General features: G+C 46.0%; 1 protein-coding gene across 1 annotated transcript; it reads left to right on the forward strand.

The window, feature by feature from the left end:
• The first annotated feature begins 206 nt into the window (after positions 1 to 206).
• FAM110C (family with sequence similarity 110 member C) lies at positions 207 to 7,743 on the forward strand. Its single transcript, XM_024756945.1, has 2 exons — positions 207 to 1,213; positions 5,026 to 7,743. The coding sequence occupies exon 1, from the start codon at positions 240 to 242 to the stop codon at positions 1,182 to 1,184; it is 945 nt and encodes a 314-aa protein (XP_024612713.1). The 5' UTR covers positions 207 to 239; the 3' UTR covers positions 1,185 to 1,213; positions 5,026 to 7,743.
• Positions 7,744 to 18,967: the final 11,224 nt, after the last annotated feature.

The raw sequence follows: 18,967 nt of genomic DNA on the forward strand, positions 1-18,967 counted from the left end.
TCCAGGCTACTGGCTGCCCGGAGCCAGTGTGGGCGGGGGCGGGAACAGGCGGGGAGGAGCCGGCGGGGCGGGGACCCAGGCAACTAGCCAATCCGCGCGGACTCGGGTTCGCCCAGGCTCCCGACTGGCCGGCGGGAACTGGGGAGCCGCTCCCCACCCCTCGCGGACTTCGGAATTGGCTGGCGGCCTGACGGGCGCCGCGGCCGCAGCGCGTTTCCGCAGTTTGTCGAACCCCGAGGATGCGCGCCCTGCCAGCCCTGGACGCGCCCCCGAGCGAGCGCCTCCTGTCCCGGGACTCCGGGGCCCCCCGGGCCCGGGACCCGGCGGGGCCGACGCGCAGGAGCGCGGTGGAAAGGCTGGCAGCCGACCGCTCCAAGTACGTGCGGGGCCCGCCAGGAGCCGGCCCAGGCCCGGCTTGCGAGGGCAGCGGCCCCGGGGCGAGCGAAGGGCAGGCGGGCGACCCTCGGCCCCCGGCGCGCGTCCCCGGTGCGGTGGCGCGCAGGGCCATAGCGCGGAAGCCGCTGAGGCCGGACTCGCTGGTTATCTACCGACAGAAATGCGAGTTCGTCCGAGGGTCGGGAGCCGACAGCCCCAGGGGAGGCCTGGTGAAGAAGCTCTTCCCGGGGCCGGGCAAGGACAAGCCACCGGGATCCCCCGGCACGTCCCGGGTGGGAGAGGAGGGCGGGGCCGGGGCCCAGGAGGCCTCGCCGACCGAACCCGGCCCCGTCGCGGCTCCCGCGGTGCCAGGGCCCTCCGCGCCCCCAGCGCCCTCCAGAGTTCCGGCTGCGCCCCGGGGTCCGGAGCTGCTCGGGGCGAGGCACCGGGGGCTGCAGCGCTCGCAGTCCGACCTCAGCTCGCGCTACTCCGCGTCCTTGGCCGAATTTGACACCTTCTTCCAGTACTGCGGCCTGGAGCCCGAGGTGGTGGAGGCGCTCGGGCGGGAGAACTTCTCCGCCGGGTCGGACGTCGTCGCCCTCAAGGTCCGCAGCGTGAGCGTCGCCACCTCCGACAGCGGCTTCTCCCGGCACAGCGGCGGCGACGAGGGGCTGCAGGAGGAAGAGCTCACGGAGCAGGTGCCCAGCACCACCTCGGTGGTCGAGAGGAACGCCCGCATCATCAAGTGGCTGTACACCTGTAAGAAGGCCAAGGAGGCCCTCGGCCAGGGGCTGCAGGGCCCGGCGTGACCGCTGCGCCCCGGGAGACCCGGACAGAGGTTTGCGTCCAGAGAAGCCGGGAGGGGTGTGTGTGTGGCGTGCCTGTGAGGGCTTGGGGAGTGATCGAGCCGGGTGGATCCAGCCTTCTCAAGTAGCGAGGGACCCTAGCGATAGAGACGCAGAGGCTCCTGCGTCAGAGTGGCCGCTGCTGAAGAGCAGAAGGGCCGCCAGGCCAGGTCCCCGCAGGGCCTGCACCAGTTCTTTTGAGTGTGCGGTTTCTGGCTGCCTGGAAAGGTAACACCATCCCAGTTGGTCTATTATTGTGAAAAGTGGAGAGATTGGGATTATAAATGCTCAGTTAGGAAGTGGTTTTACACCTCAGCAGTTATCCTGATTTGAACATAGCCTGAGAGCCCCAGTTCCTGTGGGCATCCAGAGCTTTGATGTGAGTTGACCGGTCAGCCTGTGGCCCTGGGGTGGGGCTGCCATCTCCCCTCCAGCAGAAAGGAAGGCTCTGCACTTCCTGGAGGCCTTTACCCAAGTGGGAGGGAGGAGAACTTCTCTACAGGATCTTGTCAGCAGTTTGACATTCATTTAGCTGCAGAGATCTTAATTTGGCTAAAGTTTGTTCAAATTGTTTCGAGACCTTCCTGCGGGGAGCCGCTGCAGCAGCCTAGTTCGCGAGAAGGAGCTTCAGTTTGTTGAATTGGGAGCTGGACGAGATCGTAACTAGCGTCTTAGAGTTCTGCTTGGCAGTGATTCTGTATTTTATTTGCCTCTGATGATAATTTGGGAGGTAAATTTCTTCCCCTTGGACGTCAGTAGCTCAGGGTTGATCGCAAGAAGTTCTTTTTCCCTGAGGAACTAAGGAATGCTTATCCTCACTGTCAGCTCTGTGGAGAGGGCACTTCCGGGGCTGGTGAAGAGAGAAGGGAAGGTACCTTTTCAGGGTTCTCTTTGGGAGCCAAGATTTTAAACATTGCAACATCTTGTTTTTTCTGACCCTGCACTGACAACCTGCTACAGGTGTTTGTGAAATTCACGTGGTGGAAGTATTTTTTCTGCCGTTGAAATGACTAATTGAACACACGGTATCAGTCTTCAGCGAGGTGGGGAGTCTGCCACAGACATGATGCACACAGCTCACCTGTGTCTGAGGCCTGGAAAAAGCCTGACTTCCCCTAGTGGCCATGGTCTTGGTACGGTTGTGACAATTCGCAAAAACAGAGGAGTTCATTGTTTCTCTTGAACTCAGAAGGGTCATGACTGAAGTGCTCCCTTGTCGTTCATTGAGGATTATTGCATTTCCACTAGCCTGAATCCCCAAGGAATGTATATAGGCAGTCAGAATTTAAAGTAAAAACACACATTAACTTGTACTTTTCACCGGTTGTGTTGGGAACTGAGACGAGTGAATGCTGGCCAGGGTTAGGGTTGGCCATGAACGCCCTGATGTGGAGGAAGGAAGCTGCAGAGGCCAGCATGTCCCAGAGGGATGTTGTGTAGGATGGAGCCCTCAGTGGGGAGTGGGGAGTGCTTCTGGTAGCAGCCACTCCCGCACTTCTAGCTTAGGCTCCCATTGTCCGTAAAACGAAGGCAGGTAGCAGATGCTTTCCAGCCTCTACGCTTTATGATTCCACATAGTCAGTAATCTGTATGTCTGTGTTGCACGATTGAAACCCAGAAAAGGAAAACAAACAAACTGTCGTCTATCGTAGTATGTAAAGAGTAAACTTACAAATAAGCTCCTTCCAAGTGGCCAGAGTGCACTGTGCTTTATGCAAAGCGTGTCGGTGAAATTGGCGGTGCAAATAGTGCTGACGTAACACAGTGGTGGACAAACACACCAAAATAAAGCTGGCGCCGAAAAGACAACAGCGCGCCTCTAATGCGGCAAGACCGCGCCGCGCTCACCCACAGCGCCCCAGCGTGAAGCCTCGGGGGTTAGGGCTCAGTCCCTAAAGTAACTGTCCAAATGACCTTTCCGTTTGGGTCTGAGTCTGCGAAAGACTTAAGAAGGTTGGTTAGCCCGTAAGGACTTTCACTTTTATGACAGAGAAGTAGTTGAGGCAAGAGGGAAAGTGACACAGGTTTAGGAAGCTGCCAGGGTGAGCCTCTGCAGAACAGAGGTTCACTCACTCACCCTCTCCCTCCCTCTACATAACCCTGTTTGTTAAGTGGGGGACGGGTGTCACCTGTATCCTGAGCTGCGTCATATTACTGCTCAGAGAAGGGAGATGGAATTGACACGGAACCTGCCCAATTTTCTGTATGTCATTGGCAATCACCAGCACTGTGAAGATCTTCTCTACGAATTCACCCTCCTAGACCCGAAGCAGCTCAGGTTATTTGAACTTCCACCCAGGACACCTGAGGGCTGGCTGCTCGGAGAACTGTGAGGAAGAAATGCATGTCCTTTCTCCAGCTCCACTGGGACTGGGACGATGTCTGCCCATGATCACGGCCCCTCAACTCGCCATTCGCAGACACGAAGGCCTCCTCTGAAGAAGAGCCAGGAGAGCGCTTAGACCCTTCGCCTTCATTGGTGAGGGTCTTCTGGCAGCTTGAACAAAATGCAGCTGACCTTTTCCCACAGGATTACTTGGCCGAGATTAATTCCATAACTTCTGGAAGCTGTGGAAGCAAGACTACAAGGTGTAATTTTTCTCTAGTTTATCAGGACGTTTGTGTTGGAGTCCGTACGGATTCATTTTAAGATTTCATGAAAACTCAGAAAATTTGAGATGAACAAATATATGCTTTCTAAGTGAAAAAAGAAAACATTTTATATGGAGGCTTTTGTCCCCTTGCTAGATAGAGACATTATAAAGTAAAATAAAAATATCCCATCCAGAATTAAATAAGAGGTTCACAAATTTATTACCCCATGGAGTAAAAATATTTGCTTTCCAAAACTGAGAATATCAGAGCTGGAGAATGACTTGTAGAATCTGCATGCAGTCCCGCTGGGATCCATTAGTGATAGATAGTTACATGTGGATAATTTCGGTATTCTGTTTCCCAGTGTGTAATTCCTGAAAACTGCTCTTCTGTCTACTGGTGTTCAGTCATCTTCCTGTCATTCAATTCATTAAAATGATAGGCCTGCCAAAATTTAGGTTTCTGGTTTTCTATCTTTTGCCCAAATAAATGTTACTGATTTTAAAATTGTTAGAATGGTAACTTGCCCTTTGAATTAATTAGGGCTACACATTGTTCGGTTTTAAGGCAAAAATCTCAGACATTGCCAGCTCTCTTCACATTTCTCTTTGATAGATGTGGGGCAACCGAAAGCTAGGGGGTAGAACTGTCTCATCATCTGCAAAGATGCCGTGGGGAGATAGCGCAAACAAACCGGGACACCCCTGAATTTCTGCTTCTTTCTTTTTTGACTAGCTGGGAAGCTCTGTAGTCACCAACTAAGTGCATTTTAGGTAAGCTAGTGGCTTGTGCTGTAATAAGGCTACCTACTCTGTCTTCAGGCCAGCCCCTGGGCCTTTTAGAGAGATTTGAGTTTGAAAGCAAAGAATCTGTTTGCCTCTAATAATTTATTTGTACTGCTTGCTTTGTGTTCTGTTTTGTTGTCCAGCTGTGTGCTAGTGGGCACTGGCCTTACCAATCAACATTCAAAGAAATTTTTCTTTACTTCCCCAGAAAAAGGCCTGCAGGGAGATGGATGCAGAGAAACCAGATGATAGCTGCTTTTGCCACTGATTTCTTTTCAAAATTTAAATGTGCAAAGGAGATGTTTAAAATGCAGAAAATATCACAAAACCAAAAACTGCAGGCACCAGACTTTGTAGTTCAATGCTTGGCTTTATAACTTTTGCCTAGAATGGTGTTGATTGACAGCTTTTTCCTTACTCCTCAGGAAGCAAGCCTTCCCAATAGTGGGGACTCCTTGAAGTACGTCTGGTTGATTGGGACATCCTCGCTGCCAGGTTTTGTCCAGTGTACCCAGGTGTCCATATGATTGCTGTTTTCCCAGGAATAAAGCACACCATTGAAGAAGCCTAAGCAGTTTCAGAAGGTTTGAAGTGCTGTGGAGAAGATGGGGACATAGAACTTGGAAATTAGCTGAGTTATAACTGTTATGACACAGCTGTAGCTCTGGAAGATATTTTCTTGTGTTAGGTGGACCTATCCTTGCTTCCAGAGAGCAGCAGAAGAGGGAAAAACTGCTTGGAAATATTTTCAAGGGCATCTTTTTGAGTGGCTTGCTGACAAAGAGGTACAATTATACATTTTGATGATATCTAAATTAATTTTAAAAAGAAAAAAAGGCAAAGAGCATGAAAAGCAAACACGAATGCCACGGTATTTACTTCTTCAATCATATTGGGTGGATTGGCACCATTTAAATCAAAGTTCTGTGATCATAAGAAGTTATATTCTACACAAATACTATGGCTAACAAAGGGCAAACACAGGCTCACACTTGCATACTCACATGTAGACCTCAATTTCTAAGCACCACTGCACCGTAAACTACAGTGAATTCCCAAACTGTGCAACTGATCATCTTATGAAGTGAATCAGAAAGCACTTTTAAAACCACTTGAGAGCTGCAAGGTCATTCTGTGAACATCACTCCTGTTGGGTTGTAGACATGCAGAGGTACCAGTAAAAGATAAAGAGCTGAAATACTGCTAGAAAACCTTTTCTTGTGCCTGGACAGTTCCTTGAGAGTTGGCAGAAGAATATTGGAGCTTCCTTCCTGCAGATCAACAGCAGTGGTCCTCTTCTGCAGCACCGTTTAGAATATGGGCCTCCACGGTTCTCTTGTTCCCAGCTTCCAAAAGGATAAAAAGCCTCGGTTTAGACAGAACATGGACTCATGACAAGTGATGTGCCCTGCTCTCTGGTCTAATTCACACACCCACCTATCAGGCAATCATTCCAAACTTGGCAACGCTTCACCCTTCTCTGAAAAGGGTGTGTTTGCCTCTGGGTGTCCATAAGGAGTTACTGTGACCCTAAATCTGAACCAGCTCATGGCACTCAGAGTAAATAGATTTCAGATTCAGAAACTTCTGAGAGGAATTTTGTGTCGATGATGACAACCCAAAGAAAATTTGTCACCTGGTCAAAGCTTACAATGTTTTGTCAAAATATGTCCCTTCAAGAATAAAATTATTGGAAGAATTGGGAGGGAAGAGAAATAGTTTTCTCAGTGGTAAAATATTTTATAAACCAATTTTGATATATTCATGTATTTGTTTAATATTGTATTCTATTTTTGTAACTGTTTTACTGTGAGAATATGTCCTTGAATTACTTAAATATTTATTTTTACATAGTTACTGGTCTTCGGATAGTTTTCCCACACTTCGTATGGTTTTAGTTTTTATCAGGATAATTTTAAATCATTCTGTCCTTGACTATCTTTTTGTATGTTGTTTAATTGAATTTCCAAATTTGACTGTAAGCAGAGTGTTCACTACTCTATAAAGTGCTCTGTACTCTAGGGATTTGTTTTTAGGTAAAACACAGATGCGCATTTGGGGAGGCTCTGTTGGCTGATGGATGTACCTCTGTCAATGTAGTCTCTAGAAAGACAAAGATTCCCTGCTCTAAGAAATGTTCCCCTGTTGTTTTTTAAAAATGCTGCTGTTCTGCTGTTGACTGGATTACACTTAGTTTAAAGATAATGTCAAAGATGAGAGGAGTTTTCTTTAAAGGACCTTTTCATATATGCAGTTCCCTTGTTTACAGGTTCCATTAATTTTATATGTGAATGCTTTAAGTAAAATTGTTATGTGCCTTTCTATTGTCAGAATAGGATGAACCGAAACCTAGCTCAGATTTATCTGAGATCAAAATGGTGTGGACTCTACCATCCATGTAATAGATGAAAAAGAGAAAAACGAATTGGTTACCATTTAAAAGCACCAAGATCTTTGAGAAGCATTTGCACTTCAGTGGAGGCGACTCCTGGAAGGAGCTGTCAGGAACAGGGTATCCCCAGACTCCAGCAGGAGGGGTTAACGCTCCCTCTTGTCCGTTCAGATTCATGCCTAAGCCCCGGGCCTGAGGGTGTGGTTGGAGGCCAGAGGTTAGGGTCACTGAATTACCCCAATTTGCTGAGTGACTTTGAGAAAATCAAACTGTGTAGCTCAATCTGAATGAAAAAGCTTGTAATTGCTTTTCACTATTGCTGCAAAATAGTTTCTTCACAAAAGAATAGCTTCTCAGATAACATGATTAAGCACGATGGAGAGAAAAAACTATGGATACAGCATGGAAAATATCTTGATAGTATCTATTTCATTAATACATGGGTACAGATCAGCAATGCCTCAGAGTGAAAGGTATTTATGTAACTGGAAAGTTTCCTCACTATATACTGATGCATATAGTTTCTAAACTGCTGGTCACTGACACTGGAATACAAAGAAGGATTTATCAAACGTTGCCCTTTTCAGTGGGTTAAAGGTGCAGTGCTGTAGTTGGTGACTCCGTAAGATATCAGGCCCAGACAATTGTTATGGCTGTTTCTGAATAGAGTTCATGTTTTCTGTGCGCTACTTGCGACATGAGTGCAAAATTGTATATTCTGTATCAAAGAAGTAAAGTATTTTTTATCATTCTTAGTATTACTTTATGAATTTGTACCATGTGGAAAAACTGAGGCAAGAGTCTGCTTATTATAATTACTCAAATCTTTGGCTTTCTCCCTCTTTTCCTAATATCATCTCAGCAGATTATCAGTAGAAATGAGGAGCGCATTCTAAAATTTGACCCAGGAGAGCCATGTGGTGTCCGAAGTCTCCAGTTCTCCCTGGAGATGGAATGCAGTAAAAACAGTTTGAATGTTTAGCACGTTGGTTTTCTTTGTTTCGTCAGTCTTTTGCTTAAATTTCTTTCCTTCATGGTTTATTAATATTATCATTGTAAACTGGGTCCAAAGATAAAAATGAGAGTATAGTTTGTAACCTTTCCCGTTAGTTAACTCCTTGGTGAAGGCAAACTCTACGTACAGCAGGTTTGCTCTCTGTATCTGCTGGTACTGGAGATGTCGGCCTGAGCCGGTGGGGAAGTCCAGTCTCTAGCTGATCTGGCTAAGCCAGGCCAGCTTCTTTTTCAGTCCTGCAGTGGCTTATGCACAAATCCACACAAGCATCCAAAGACAGGATTCTTGAGAATAGTTTGCCCTGTATTTCCACGAAGACCATGGACAAGCCCCTGGGGACTGTAGAAACCCTCTGATTGTAACTGTTCAGAACTGTCCCGACATCGTGCTATGTGGCTTCCATCACAGAATCCAACAGCAGCTGTCATTGTCTTCCTTCAGGTAAACGTGAGTTCTCACCTTTCTGTTTCCCTTTTTGAAAATTCGATAAGACGGAAGCAATGACGTGATGCACAGCGGTTAGATGTTTCAACTTGGCGTTTTCTGTGATGAGATAATTTATATAGTTAAATGTTCCAGGTTGGAAATACCAAACAAGAAGGAAAGCAAATTCTCAACCAGGAGCTTATAACTCTGGTCATGGAAGTAGGAGCAGTTCATGGGGAGAAAATACAGAAACACCAGGCAGTGCGCTCCTATCCAGTAACATTTTCTCTGCTACAATGTCCCCAAGCCTACAAGTGTCATCTTTGTGTCTCCTTGAAAATTGTCATTAAAATTGAAATGCTTTCTGAAGGGGAGAGTGTATTAAGCCATTGATAACTATTCATCTTTAAGTCAAAACAGAATATTGATGTCTTTAGAAAGTGAGAACCCGAGCCACAGAAACAGATATGGAAAGACCGGAACCTTGGCTTTAGTATATAGCCTGGGGGATACTCAATTTTGAGCTTAAGTAGGACTCTTACTACAAGTGCCAGAATGGAAATGACGGTATCCACTAAGTGCATACCCTGCTGTTGAAACACTCATGGTCCTGAGCAGTAGCGGCTATAATCAAGGACAACCCACTGACGACAGGAAGCACATTCACCCACGTTCATGTGTTGAGGAGCCAGGCACCGCAGTAGGCACTGGGGCTCCCCAGGCGCCCTGCCGTGAGCGGCGTGTGTTCTAGGAGGAAGGTCGGATACGCAGTAAAGGGTAGATAGGCCGGCAGTTAGATGACAGACGTGGGAAACACGCAGATGGAAGGTGGGGGAGGGGATAAAGCGGAGCAAAGTGGAGCAGGCAGAAGTGAGCGGCGCCCTGAGCCAGACTCGCGGATTTCAATACGACCCTTCGCTTTGTAGTTTTTATCTATTGGCCAATGTGTCTGAACCATAAATGGAACCCAAAGTCCAAATCATATAAAAAGAGTCAAGCTACTGGGAAATAAAACATGCAAGTGACGAATGGTTTATTTTAATCCCTGGAGCCCCTTCACCCTTCAAATTCATGTGAAGTCTGAACTGAATAAAAAGCAGAACGCGTTCCAAATGGGGCCTCGGGGCTTGGTCTGTATCCAGTCAGAACGTTCTTGATGGAGGGCTGTGTGGCTTTCCTGGCTCTTAGAGGAAGTCCTCTTTTCAAATAGAATAAGAAGTCAAGACAGCAAAGAAGTGGTGACTGCCAGAGCAGGCCCGCTCTCACGAAGGGGCGGTGTTTCCCCTGGTGACCTCTGAGCCCGTGTCGAGGACATGCCCTTGGAGGTAAACGGCTGGGTGCAGGCTGGGCCTCCTCTGCTTGGCAGTCAGGACTGCAGCACCCACAGTCCGGAAAGGGGTGCATGCGAAGTGCCAAGTAGAGAGCTCTCAGGCCGCTTCCTTGCGGGTGTGAGGCAGGCACCAGAGAGGATGTCCGTGCAGCATCTGCTGAGGGACCACAGACCCTCAAAGCTGGAAGGGATGTTAGGACTCGTGTACCACCGCCCCAGCCTCCAGCAGGTGGACGCCCCTGCATCTGTCCAGGCTCCTTCCCAGCCCTGCCTGAACGTGAGCAGGGCAAACCAGCTGTCCCTGTCTGCTGGGAACTTCCTGGTGTCTTCGGAGAATCTTCAGTCCCCAGCCAGCTGGGAAGATGGGACACCCTAAAAGGGCACCTTGATTAACACACGTCTCCATGCCAAGTTCTCGATTTCACTTTAATTCCCACCCTGAGGAAATTAATGCCAAAACTACTGTGAGCACATGAGAACTCGAAGTTCTCGGCGTTAAGGGTTTGGCATTTTCACTCTTGCCTTAAATTAGGGCGGCTTAGGTAGAGTGTTTCCTGTCTGGTGGGAAAGGTCATGTGGTGAGGATGAAGAAGGGTTAGATGCTTCTCTGGTGTTAGCCCTGCTCCTGGGAGAGCCTAGCTCCCCGGAAGAAGCTGGTCAGCACAGCCCAGGAGGGAGGCCGCATGTCCTGGGCACCCGCAGCAGGAGGAGCGCGAAGCGCTCACCTTGGTTATCCCGCCTTAGCCTCGCGCCAGTCTATCAGCATCGCCATTTTAACCTGTGAGGTAGCTGAAGTGTGGAGAGATTTAGTACCCGCTCGGGTCAGAGGACTAATATGCTGGAGAAGAAAGAGTATGAACCCAAACCTGCCTGGTTCCAAAAGCAGCCATACTCTCTCTTTTAAGAAGTAAACGAGCGCCAGAATGCTTGGAGAATTTCGTAACTTCTCAAGGGCGCAGACTGATTCAACAGATCAAAACCTAGGCAGGATTCTGATCCAAGCTGCCACTCCCGCATTACCTGACTGCCCTGCCCCCATTTCCGTCCGCTGAGTGGCTCCGGTGAGGGTGGCGACGCCGCCCCAACGTCTCACGCGCTGAGAGGCCCAGGGCAGCGTGCACATGTCCACGCTACGGGACAGGCCCTCACGGTGTAAGGTGTGTTGGTCATTTTACATGAGATGGCATGTGCCTTAGAAACAGAGTCTTAAATAAAGAGAAAATCGGAGGGGGAGCAAAGCAAGCTGTGCCAGAAGAGCTTGGGACAGTGAGGCAGAATGCCAAACTGGGTGACGGCCCGCCTGCTGCACCACAAGCTCCACGAAGGAGTGTTGCGAATCCAGAGTGCATCCACCTCATGGACATCACAGAATTCCAATGCCAGATAAGAAGCTCAGGGCCTTCTGGATCGCCTCAGAGAAGCCTGGCAGAACCATGATTATTCCAGGGGCTACCCGGCAACTTTTAGGTAAATGAGAAATGGCCACAGTTGTAAAAGGAGGAGCACAAACTCCTTTCAAGTCACTTTGAAGTCCTGGGAACTTTGGCACGTCTTTTGGTTTGTGAAGTTTTTTCAGCAACAGTAAAAGAGAAGAGCAAGATGTGCACTAAGTCTCGAGTGCGCTTTAAAGCTACGGCACAAAGCCGACAGTCAACACTTTCCCCAGGCAGGTAGAGGCAGAAGGAAGCCTGAGTCACCTTTTCCTGTTGCCTCCGGGCTGAGTAAACTCAGACCTGAAGGCCACAGGAAGTCGTTGCACCCACTCTGCCAGCATCCTCAGGATTGCTCACCCAATACTAACCCAGGTCACGGGATGTGCTTATGTGGTCAGCGTAGTAAACCCGCAGTGGTCCGTGATGTCAGGAACCCTGTCAGAGAGCTACAGGGCCTTTTCCAAAGAACGTTTTCTAATAAAAATGCATCTGCAGGAGAGATTAAACTCCGAGCTCTGAAAGAGCGAACGTGAGCGCTGTCCATACAGTAGAGTGGGAGCTCATTGAGACAGAGGCTTGTAGAAGGCAAGTGCCTCTAGAGCAACTTGGAGAGCAGTAAATCATCTCTCAGTTGCCTTTTTATTAAAAGGTAAACGGGCAGTTTAGAGGGTGAAGAATGTTTTTAAAGGCACTTACGCAGAGGAGACACTGAATAGTTATTATTATTCTCATCATATTAGTCCCCTAATGATTCAATATATATTTATCACTCAATAATTTGTCTAAATATTTATGAACCAGTTTATATATTCAAGCTGCCATCACTTGGTATCAATGTTTTTTTTCTTTTCTGGAGTTCTCCGGGTTTCACAGCTCTGGAACATGGGATTTGCTAATCGGCTCTGTGTTTAGGTAGCCATTTCCCTTTGTAGAACCTACTTCCAGCAGAAGGGGAATCAATGGTGATAGGTCCAGTGGGTGTATAAAGTTCTCTCACCACCATGGTTTAGTAAAGTAAGAGTGGGTTAGAATTTCAAAACAGAGAACAAGAAAGAAAGCAAACACATTTTTCTGGTCTAGAGAAAGCACCAAAACTGCACCAGGAAATTCTGAAAAAGTTTTGTGGGATTTTTCTGATCATTTAGTGAAATATCTGGAAGCTATGAAGGAATATTAATGGCAAAGCACCACTACCTTGAACTTATCTAGAAGTTTAAAGTTTACTAGGCTCTCTTGATATCTATTTTCTCATTTGATCTTCGCAAACATCTCTGAGGTAGTCGGGGCAAGTATTGCTACTGCTTCTGTTTTGCAGAGGAGGAAAGACACCTCCATTTAGTGATATAATTGGCCTGCGGTTGTGGAGGAGTGATAGAGAATCTATTAGCCTCACTAAATGGTCAAGTGAATCACTGAAGAACTTATCCGAGGCATCTCTGCTTTGTGTCTTGGCTGCTGGGTTTTCCTAGAGCTTTCTGTCAAAAACCCCTATAGCTTTCTCATGAGATTCTCCACTAATTACCTTATCCAGTTCAGTGAGAGACCCGATTAAATTTTCAAATTCATCCTTTTGCATAAAACCTTTTATATGTTGAGTGCAGTGCGTGTGTGCATGTTTGTTCCATTTTGACATGATTGTTCTCTTGTCTGCTCCGACTGGTCACGCATGCACATAGCAGCTTGTGCGTCATACACAAAAATAGTTTTTTACCCTTAGTGGAAGGAAAACCTACGCCACATTATTTTAAGCCTAGATTATTCTTCACATCTGCAGAGAATGTTTACAAGGGTCTTCACATACACTGCCATCTCATTTAAAATGCCGCTCCCCTGTGGCATAGCTAGAGTGGAAGTAATTGACCTGTTTTCAGATAGACTTGGAAGACATGGACTGATTTTGTGGATGTTGCCATCCAGCCCTCACACTCCCTAAACACTCCGCAACCAAAATTTTAGGGTGCTGATCTGGTTTTTTTGTTGGTTTTGTTATTCCAGTTCTGATAATAGTTCCTTTTTTATATTCAGAGTTTCTAGAAATAAGTGTCTTAAAATGCATAATGCATAAGAGTTTACAATCTAAAATCCAACACTGCATACTCTACTTTCTACTCTGACGTCTCTTCATTTCTGATCAGAGAACATTTTTCTATTTACAGCAAAGTAGAACACTTGATCTTAAAAACTGTTCAAAGATATTGTTACTAATTAGTCACAAGATTTCAAAATCCCCTTCCATTATGGGGCTTCACTGGCTTGCTCAGAAGACCCCATACTTGGTAAGGTATGCATCCCACGTGGACAAAACCTGTAGGCAGAGGCTGACTGTTTTCTCTGTTCAACAGTTTTATAATCTGTAAACAACAATTGCTGTAAAGCCAGCCATTCTGCATGAGACAAACTGTGCATCTCTAGTTTTTCAGACAATTTTAGATCCTTGATTTCATCATACGAAGAAAAGAGAACCACCTAAGTCAAAGGACATGGAGGATGGTTGGAGAATCTTTCTTGCACCAAAAGACATTCCTGCCGGCCTTCTCAGAGTACCACATTTTAGGTATTTACATTACTCACAATTATACAGCACAACCGTTTACAGGTGAATGTTTCTTTGATTTGGAGAGTTCATGTATGACTCTGTAACTTCTCCTTGTTATACCTGGAGTAGTGTGGTGCAAATTTGCCTACTTTGTTTTATACCTAATATTAAATATTAGCATAGTTGGTTGGTGAACATACCAATCAGAAAGAGCTGGTTAATGAGTCCAACAGTAGCTTCATTAGGTGTGACCCCGCGTTTGCAATTGCCTGGTATCGTAAAGCTCCGTTACCCTGTTGCCCTTCTTGGTTTCTGTTCACAGGGTTTCAAGTCCTCTCCTCGTCATTGTCCTTCAAGACATCCCTCTATCACATGCATTATATGCTTATCTGAAGCTCTATAGCTGTCTTCACTTTTGTGTTCACAGCAGGATTTAAAGACAAAAGTTTATAAAATGCAAGTATAAATCTAAGTTGTGAGGAAAGAAACGAAATCATTCCCTTTACAGTCGTTGCTAGTTCTGTTTTTTAAAAAAATCGTCACTTAGGAGTATTACTGGATTTGTTCCACCCAGGAATGCCAATTCTTTGTGTTATTTTATATCTCTCAGAAAAAGTTATGGGGGGTCCTCTTCACTCCTTTGAAATGCAGAAAGGAAAATGCCCAACAGTTAGACTTCAGTGTGATCTTCTAGAATTTACTCAAAAAATTCCTAGTGTGTCCTCCCATGAGCTTCCAATTTCTAATTCTCGTTCATTTTCATCTCTTCTCACTCGCTGAGGTCTATTTGACATATTTTGGCACTTTTCAAGTGTGTTGTGTGTATCCAGGGTACCCACACTGTGTACTCCTTAAGATCCCCCAGTGAAAGCATCTAGGAAAATTGTACCAGCCTAGGGCTTCATCGCTAGGACTTGAACCTCACTTAGAAGGATGGGTTATTACAATTTAAGAGCTCAAAAACAATATTTCCCAAGGCTGAGATCTTTATTCAATGCTAGGACAACTCAAAACAAGACCTGCCCCATAAAGTATTTGGGAAATGATTAATCAGCATTGTACACACCCAGATTTCTGTCTGTTCCTTTTATTAAAAGCAAAAGGGATTAACTACTTTTGTGAGCCATTTATCCCCTTTGTAACTGGGCCAATATGCATCAGTAGTATTGCTTTGTCGTTATAGTTTATTCTCCTCCTTTTCATTCTGAAGTGTATTTCTATGTAGATGAGAATAGTGTCTTTTATTTTTCTCAGACTTGTGGGCTCTCCAGTTCATTTCCCTGAATGATTATCAGCCAGAAGAGGTAAACCCTCATAGACAGGCCTTTTACCCCCTGGTACTCCTCAGTTGACAATTAAAGTTAAAATCTGAATTTACAGAATAGGAAAGCCTAAAAAGTTTAATGGTTTACTGAAATCAGAGGCAGATACGTATATTTATACAAAGGTGTTCTCAGCCTCAAGGAATAAGCTTGGGTTCCCCGATGAGAGATGTTCATGGAAAACCAGACACAATTAGAATGAGCCTAGGTTAAATCCAAGTCCTACTTGATAAACTGCCTGGATATATTGTATCCTCATTAAAATTGCCAAGAAACAGGCCCTCTCTCTTGTGGCATCCTGTCTCTTTAGCTGATTTTTGGCTTGCATCCCTGGTGTCTTCTTGATCCCCCTCACTGGTCAACGCACATTGCACTTGGATGTCTCCTCTTCTGAGCTGGAACTTGCAAGCACTACCGTGAAGGTATTTGATGGAGGGACACTCTGAGGCCGAGATTGCAAAGGCAATAATGGTGAACAGTCAGTATGAGTAACGGCAAAAGGAGGCTTGTGGGCTGTCAAGGCCCCAGGAGCTGCCATGGTAAGGTGCCCCAGCTAGAGGCCCCTGGTGCTCTTCGGCCCATCACCATCCTTTACACAACTCTGTTTGGCTACAGTTATTGCCATCACATCATTCCATCAGTAGGTGAAAGTGGAGGCTTGCTGAGATGAAGCAGGTGGCCTATGGTCACACAGCTACTGACCCACAGAACCATGTTTACATCCAGACCCTCTCACTCAAGATTCATGACGCCCAGCCACAGTCATGAGCTGCTTCTGAGTCCAAAAGGATCAATGGGAATTAGTTTCCATGGAAGGGGAGGGTTGCATTTGAGGCGGAGAGCATAACATTTCCGAAGGCTGATAGGCATGGGATGCTCTAGCACGTGCAGAGAGTGACAAATAACTTAGTATAATTAGAAGCCAATGGGTGAAGTGACCCAAGATCAAACAATTATCCAAACTGATACTGACACTGCTCTGACTCTCAGGATAAGACTGAAACCTGCTGTGGGTAGTGTGTGTGTGTGTTTGAACATGCATGTGTACGTGCATGTGTGTGCACTGAATAAAGAGGTGGAATGAGGCACGATTGCAGAATAAGACTGATTGAGGAAGAATCTTCCAAAACCAGGATCCCAGCTGCTAGTCTGCTTTATTTGTTCCACTGGGCAAGTTACAGGATCACCCACCATCTCAGGAAATCACTGTTTCGTGGTGAATCGTTTCTGGTAGATGCTCAATAAATAATGGATTCAGACTTTATCTTAACTTTCCTCCGTCAACATCCCTGTCCCCGCCTTTCCCCCATGTTCATCTGGCAAAAGGTGCAGAAGGAGAGTTAAAATAAATATGCAGAATTAGGAGATGGCTCTTTATTGACTCTCTGAGAGAGGCCCTGAGAAGCCCCAACTGTCACCACACCCTTAAGTAAGTAAAATTGCTGAATCAGTGAGAATAAGCTCTCTCTCCCCTCCACCCAGTGTTCTCAGCCAGCCCTGTAGCACCCTTGGTTCTTGAATGCCAAGGTCTTCCTATAGCTCCAGCTTTTTTGCGTGCTCTATTACCATTAGCAAAGAACTTCTCTTTAACTAGGAGAGCCCTGATCAGGTTTCTGCAAATCAGCTACTCTGAACAGGGCTGTACAAGCCCAGACTAGATCCGAGTAATTAATGGGAGGCGGTAAAATGATTAAGGAATAAATCACAATCGGCAGTGGTGCCTCAGGGGCCAGGTGGGAAATAAAGGGGTTATTAATTTCCTCAAGGAGTTCAAGTGGCCCCATTACTCCTTAATCTGCTAATCTCCAGGTAAAACTGTGGGGTTAGTACCTCCCAGTTCCATGAAGATAAGGCAGTGTGTACAAAGAGGGTCTGCACTGAGGTGGAGCTCCAAGGACCCTTAGCAACTTTCTTTGTGTATGTTTGCTACTTTACTAAGTTGGACCCATGCAGTGGAGTTTCAATGTGTCTCCATCGTGTGGGGCTGAAAGCAGTCTGATAAATCAGAACACAAGCGTAGAACTTAGGAGTACCGGGTATAAAGACTTGGAAACTAATCTAGCTTGAAAACACTCTGATTCGGCTAAATTCCAATTGGTAGTGGAAGGTTATGTCACAGTAGGTGACCAGCTGCTCCAGTTTGCCCAGGACTGTCCTGGGTATTTGGGATGATTGGCCACCCAGAAGGACACAGTCAAGAGTGTGTCGATGACATATAGTATAATGACCATAGTTAACAATACTGGAGTCTATGTTTGAAAGTTGATAAGATTGTAGATCTTAAAACTTCTTATCACAAGAAAAATATAATATGTGAGGTGATGGACATCAACTAAATTTATTTTGGCAATCATTCTGCAATGAATACAAATATAAAATCATTATGTTGTACACAAACTTGTACAATGTTATATGTCAATCATAGCTCAATAAAACTGGGGAAAAAACATAGTTAAATTAAAAGAGTGAATTTAATTTAAATTAAATGTAAATTAGAACACTTATTTTATTACAAAAAATGCTCCTAACCTAGAAAATAGTGTTCCTTGGAAATTAGAACTAAAATTGAGTGAACAGAAAGAAACCAGCTTATGGAGGCCTTAGGTGATAGGACCTGTCTCACCTATGAGCAAGATGTGGGGCTGGACCATCACTGCCAGCGTTGAATGTTACCTAGGACAGGCAGGAATTAAGTAAACAGTCCACTGTTTCCTTTGTGGCTCATTGTTTCTTTCATTTCCACTTTTGACTCTGATCTAAAGCTGGAAGAGTTACCGGTTCAAATGTCACTGTTAGTATAGTAAAACTCTACCATTATTCAATGAATAGGATCCAAAAAATTCAACTGTGTGAAATATGGAGTCTTGTCTTTGCAAGGTAAATGCAAAGTAATTTGCTGTCGGTCATTACCGTGACACAAAGCACAAAGATAACAACACTAAAACTTATGCTGTTCACAACCGCGCTACATCTGAAGTAATCAAGAGCCAGTCCCTTTCTAGCCACCCCTCCCCCAAAAGATGAGGACTTTAGCCATCCCCACATGAGCAGAACAGCTGGATGGAGGATGGGAGACAACAGTGTTACATGTAAATTCCGTCACCGCAAGAGGTTTCACTGCTTGTCTACTTTTGTAGATGAAAGAAGACAGAGCAGCAGGTGACTGGCCAAGCCAGCTCACCACTCTGGGCGTCGTTACACTTCATTTGTACGATAGGAAATGGGAACGAGCTGCTTAAATCATTTTTCAAAGAGAATCCTTATTTAGAAAAGAAATAAAACTGGCGCAGGGCTGATTGAAGGGGGCTGGGAGTGCAGCCCATCCCTTAGTCCCTAGCCCCTCAACCGTGGCTATGCTCCTTCAGATTGAAACAGCAGCGCTTCCACATCTGCAATCTGGGATTTGAGCCATGTTAGGCACTTCTCTACACTCATTCCATTATGGTTTAATATTTCGTTAAAAGACACACATTGTGTTTACTCATTACACAAGTTTGCCTCCATCCACCAGGCTTGTCGAAGGCTCAACCCTTCATTTCTAAGAATTACATCCCATTTCCTGGAGCCTGTTCCCTTTGGCTCCACTGTCAATTTGTCACCTGCGGCTGGGGAAGAGATGTGCTCAGAAGTTAAAGATGTGTTGGGCGAAGCTTTGCATGGTCCAGATTGGCAGTGGGCCAGGCAGTGAGGAGACTCAGCCGCTGTGGGCCTGAGACTCACACATGTGGTGCTCCTACAGAACCACCTGCCTCAGTGTGTAGACACACTATATTCCAAAGTCTGCAAACTGCAGAAACAGAAGTCCTTTACAGTGCTGTGTGCTCATCCAGAAAGAGATGTCCTCCTAATTCCCACAGTTGAGGCACCTGTGTTAAATCAAGATGATAATATGCAAAAATTAGGAGAGACCAGA

The sequence above is a fragment of the Neophocaena asiaeorientalis genome, unplaced genomic scaffold (genome assembly GCF_003031525.2).
Source record: "Neophocaena asiaeorientalis asiaeorientalis breed wild unplaced genomic scaffold, Neophocaena_asiaeorientalis_V1.1 scaffold703, whole genome shotgun sequence".
In the NCBI taxonomy this organism is placed as follows: domain Eukaryota; kingdom Metazoa; phylum Chordata; class Mammalia; order Artiodactyla; family Phocoenidae; genus Neophocaena; species Neophocaena asiaeorientalis.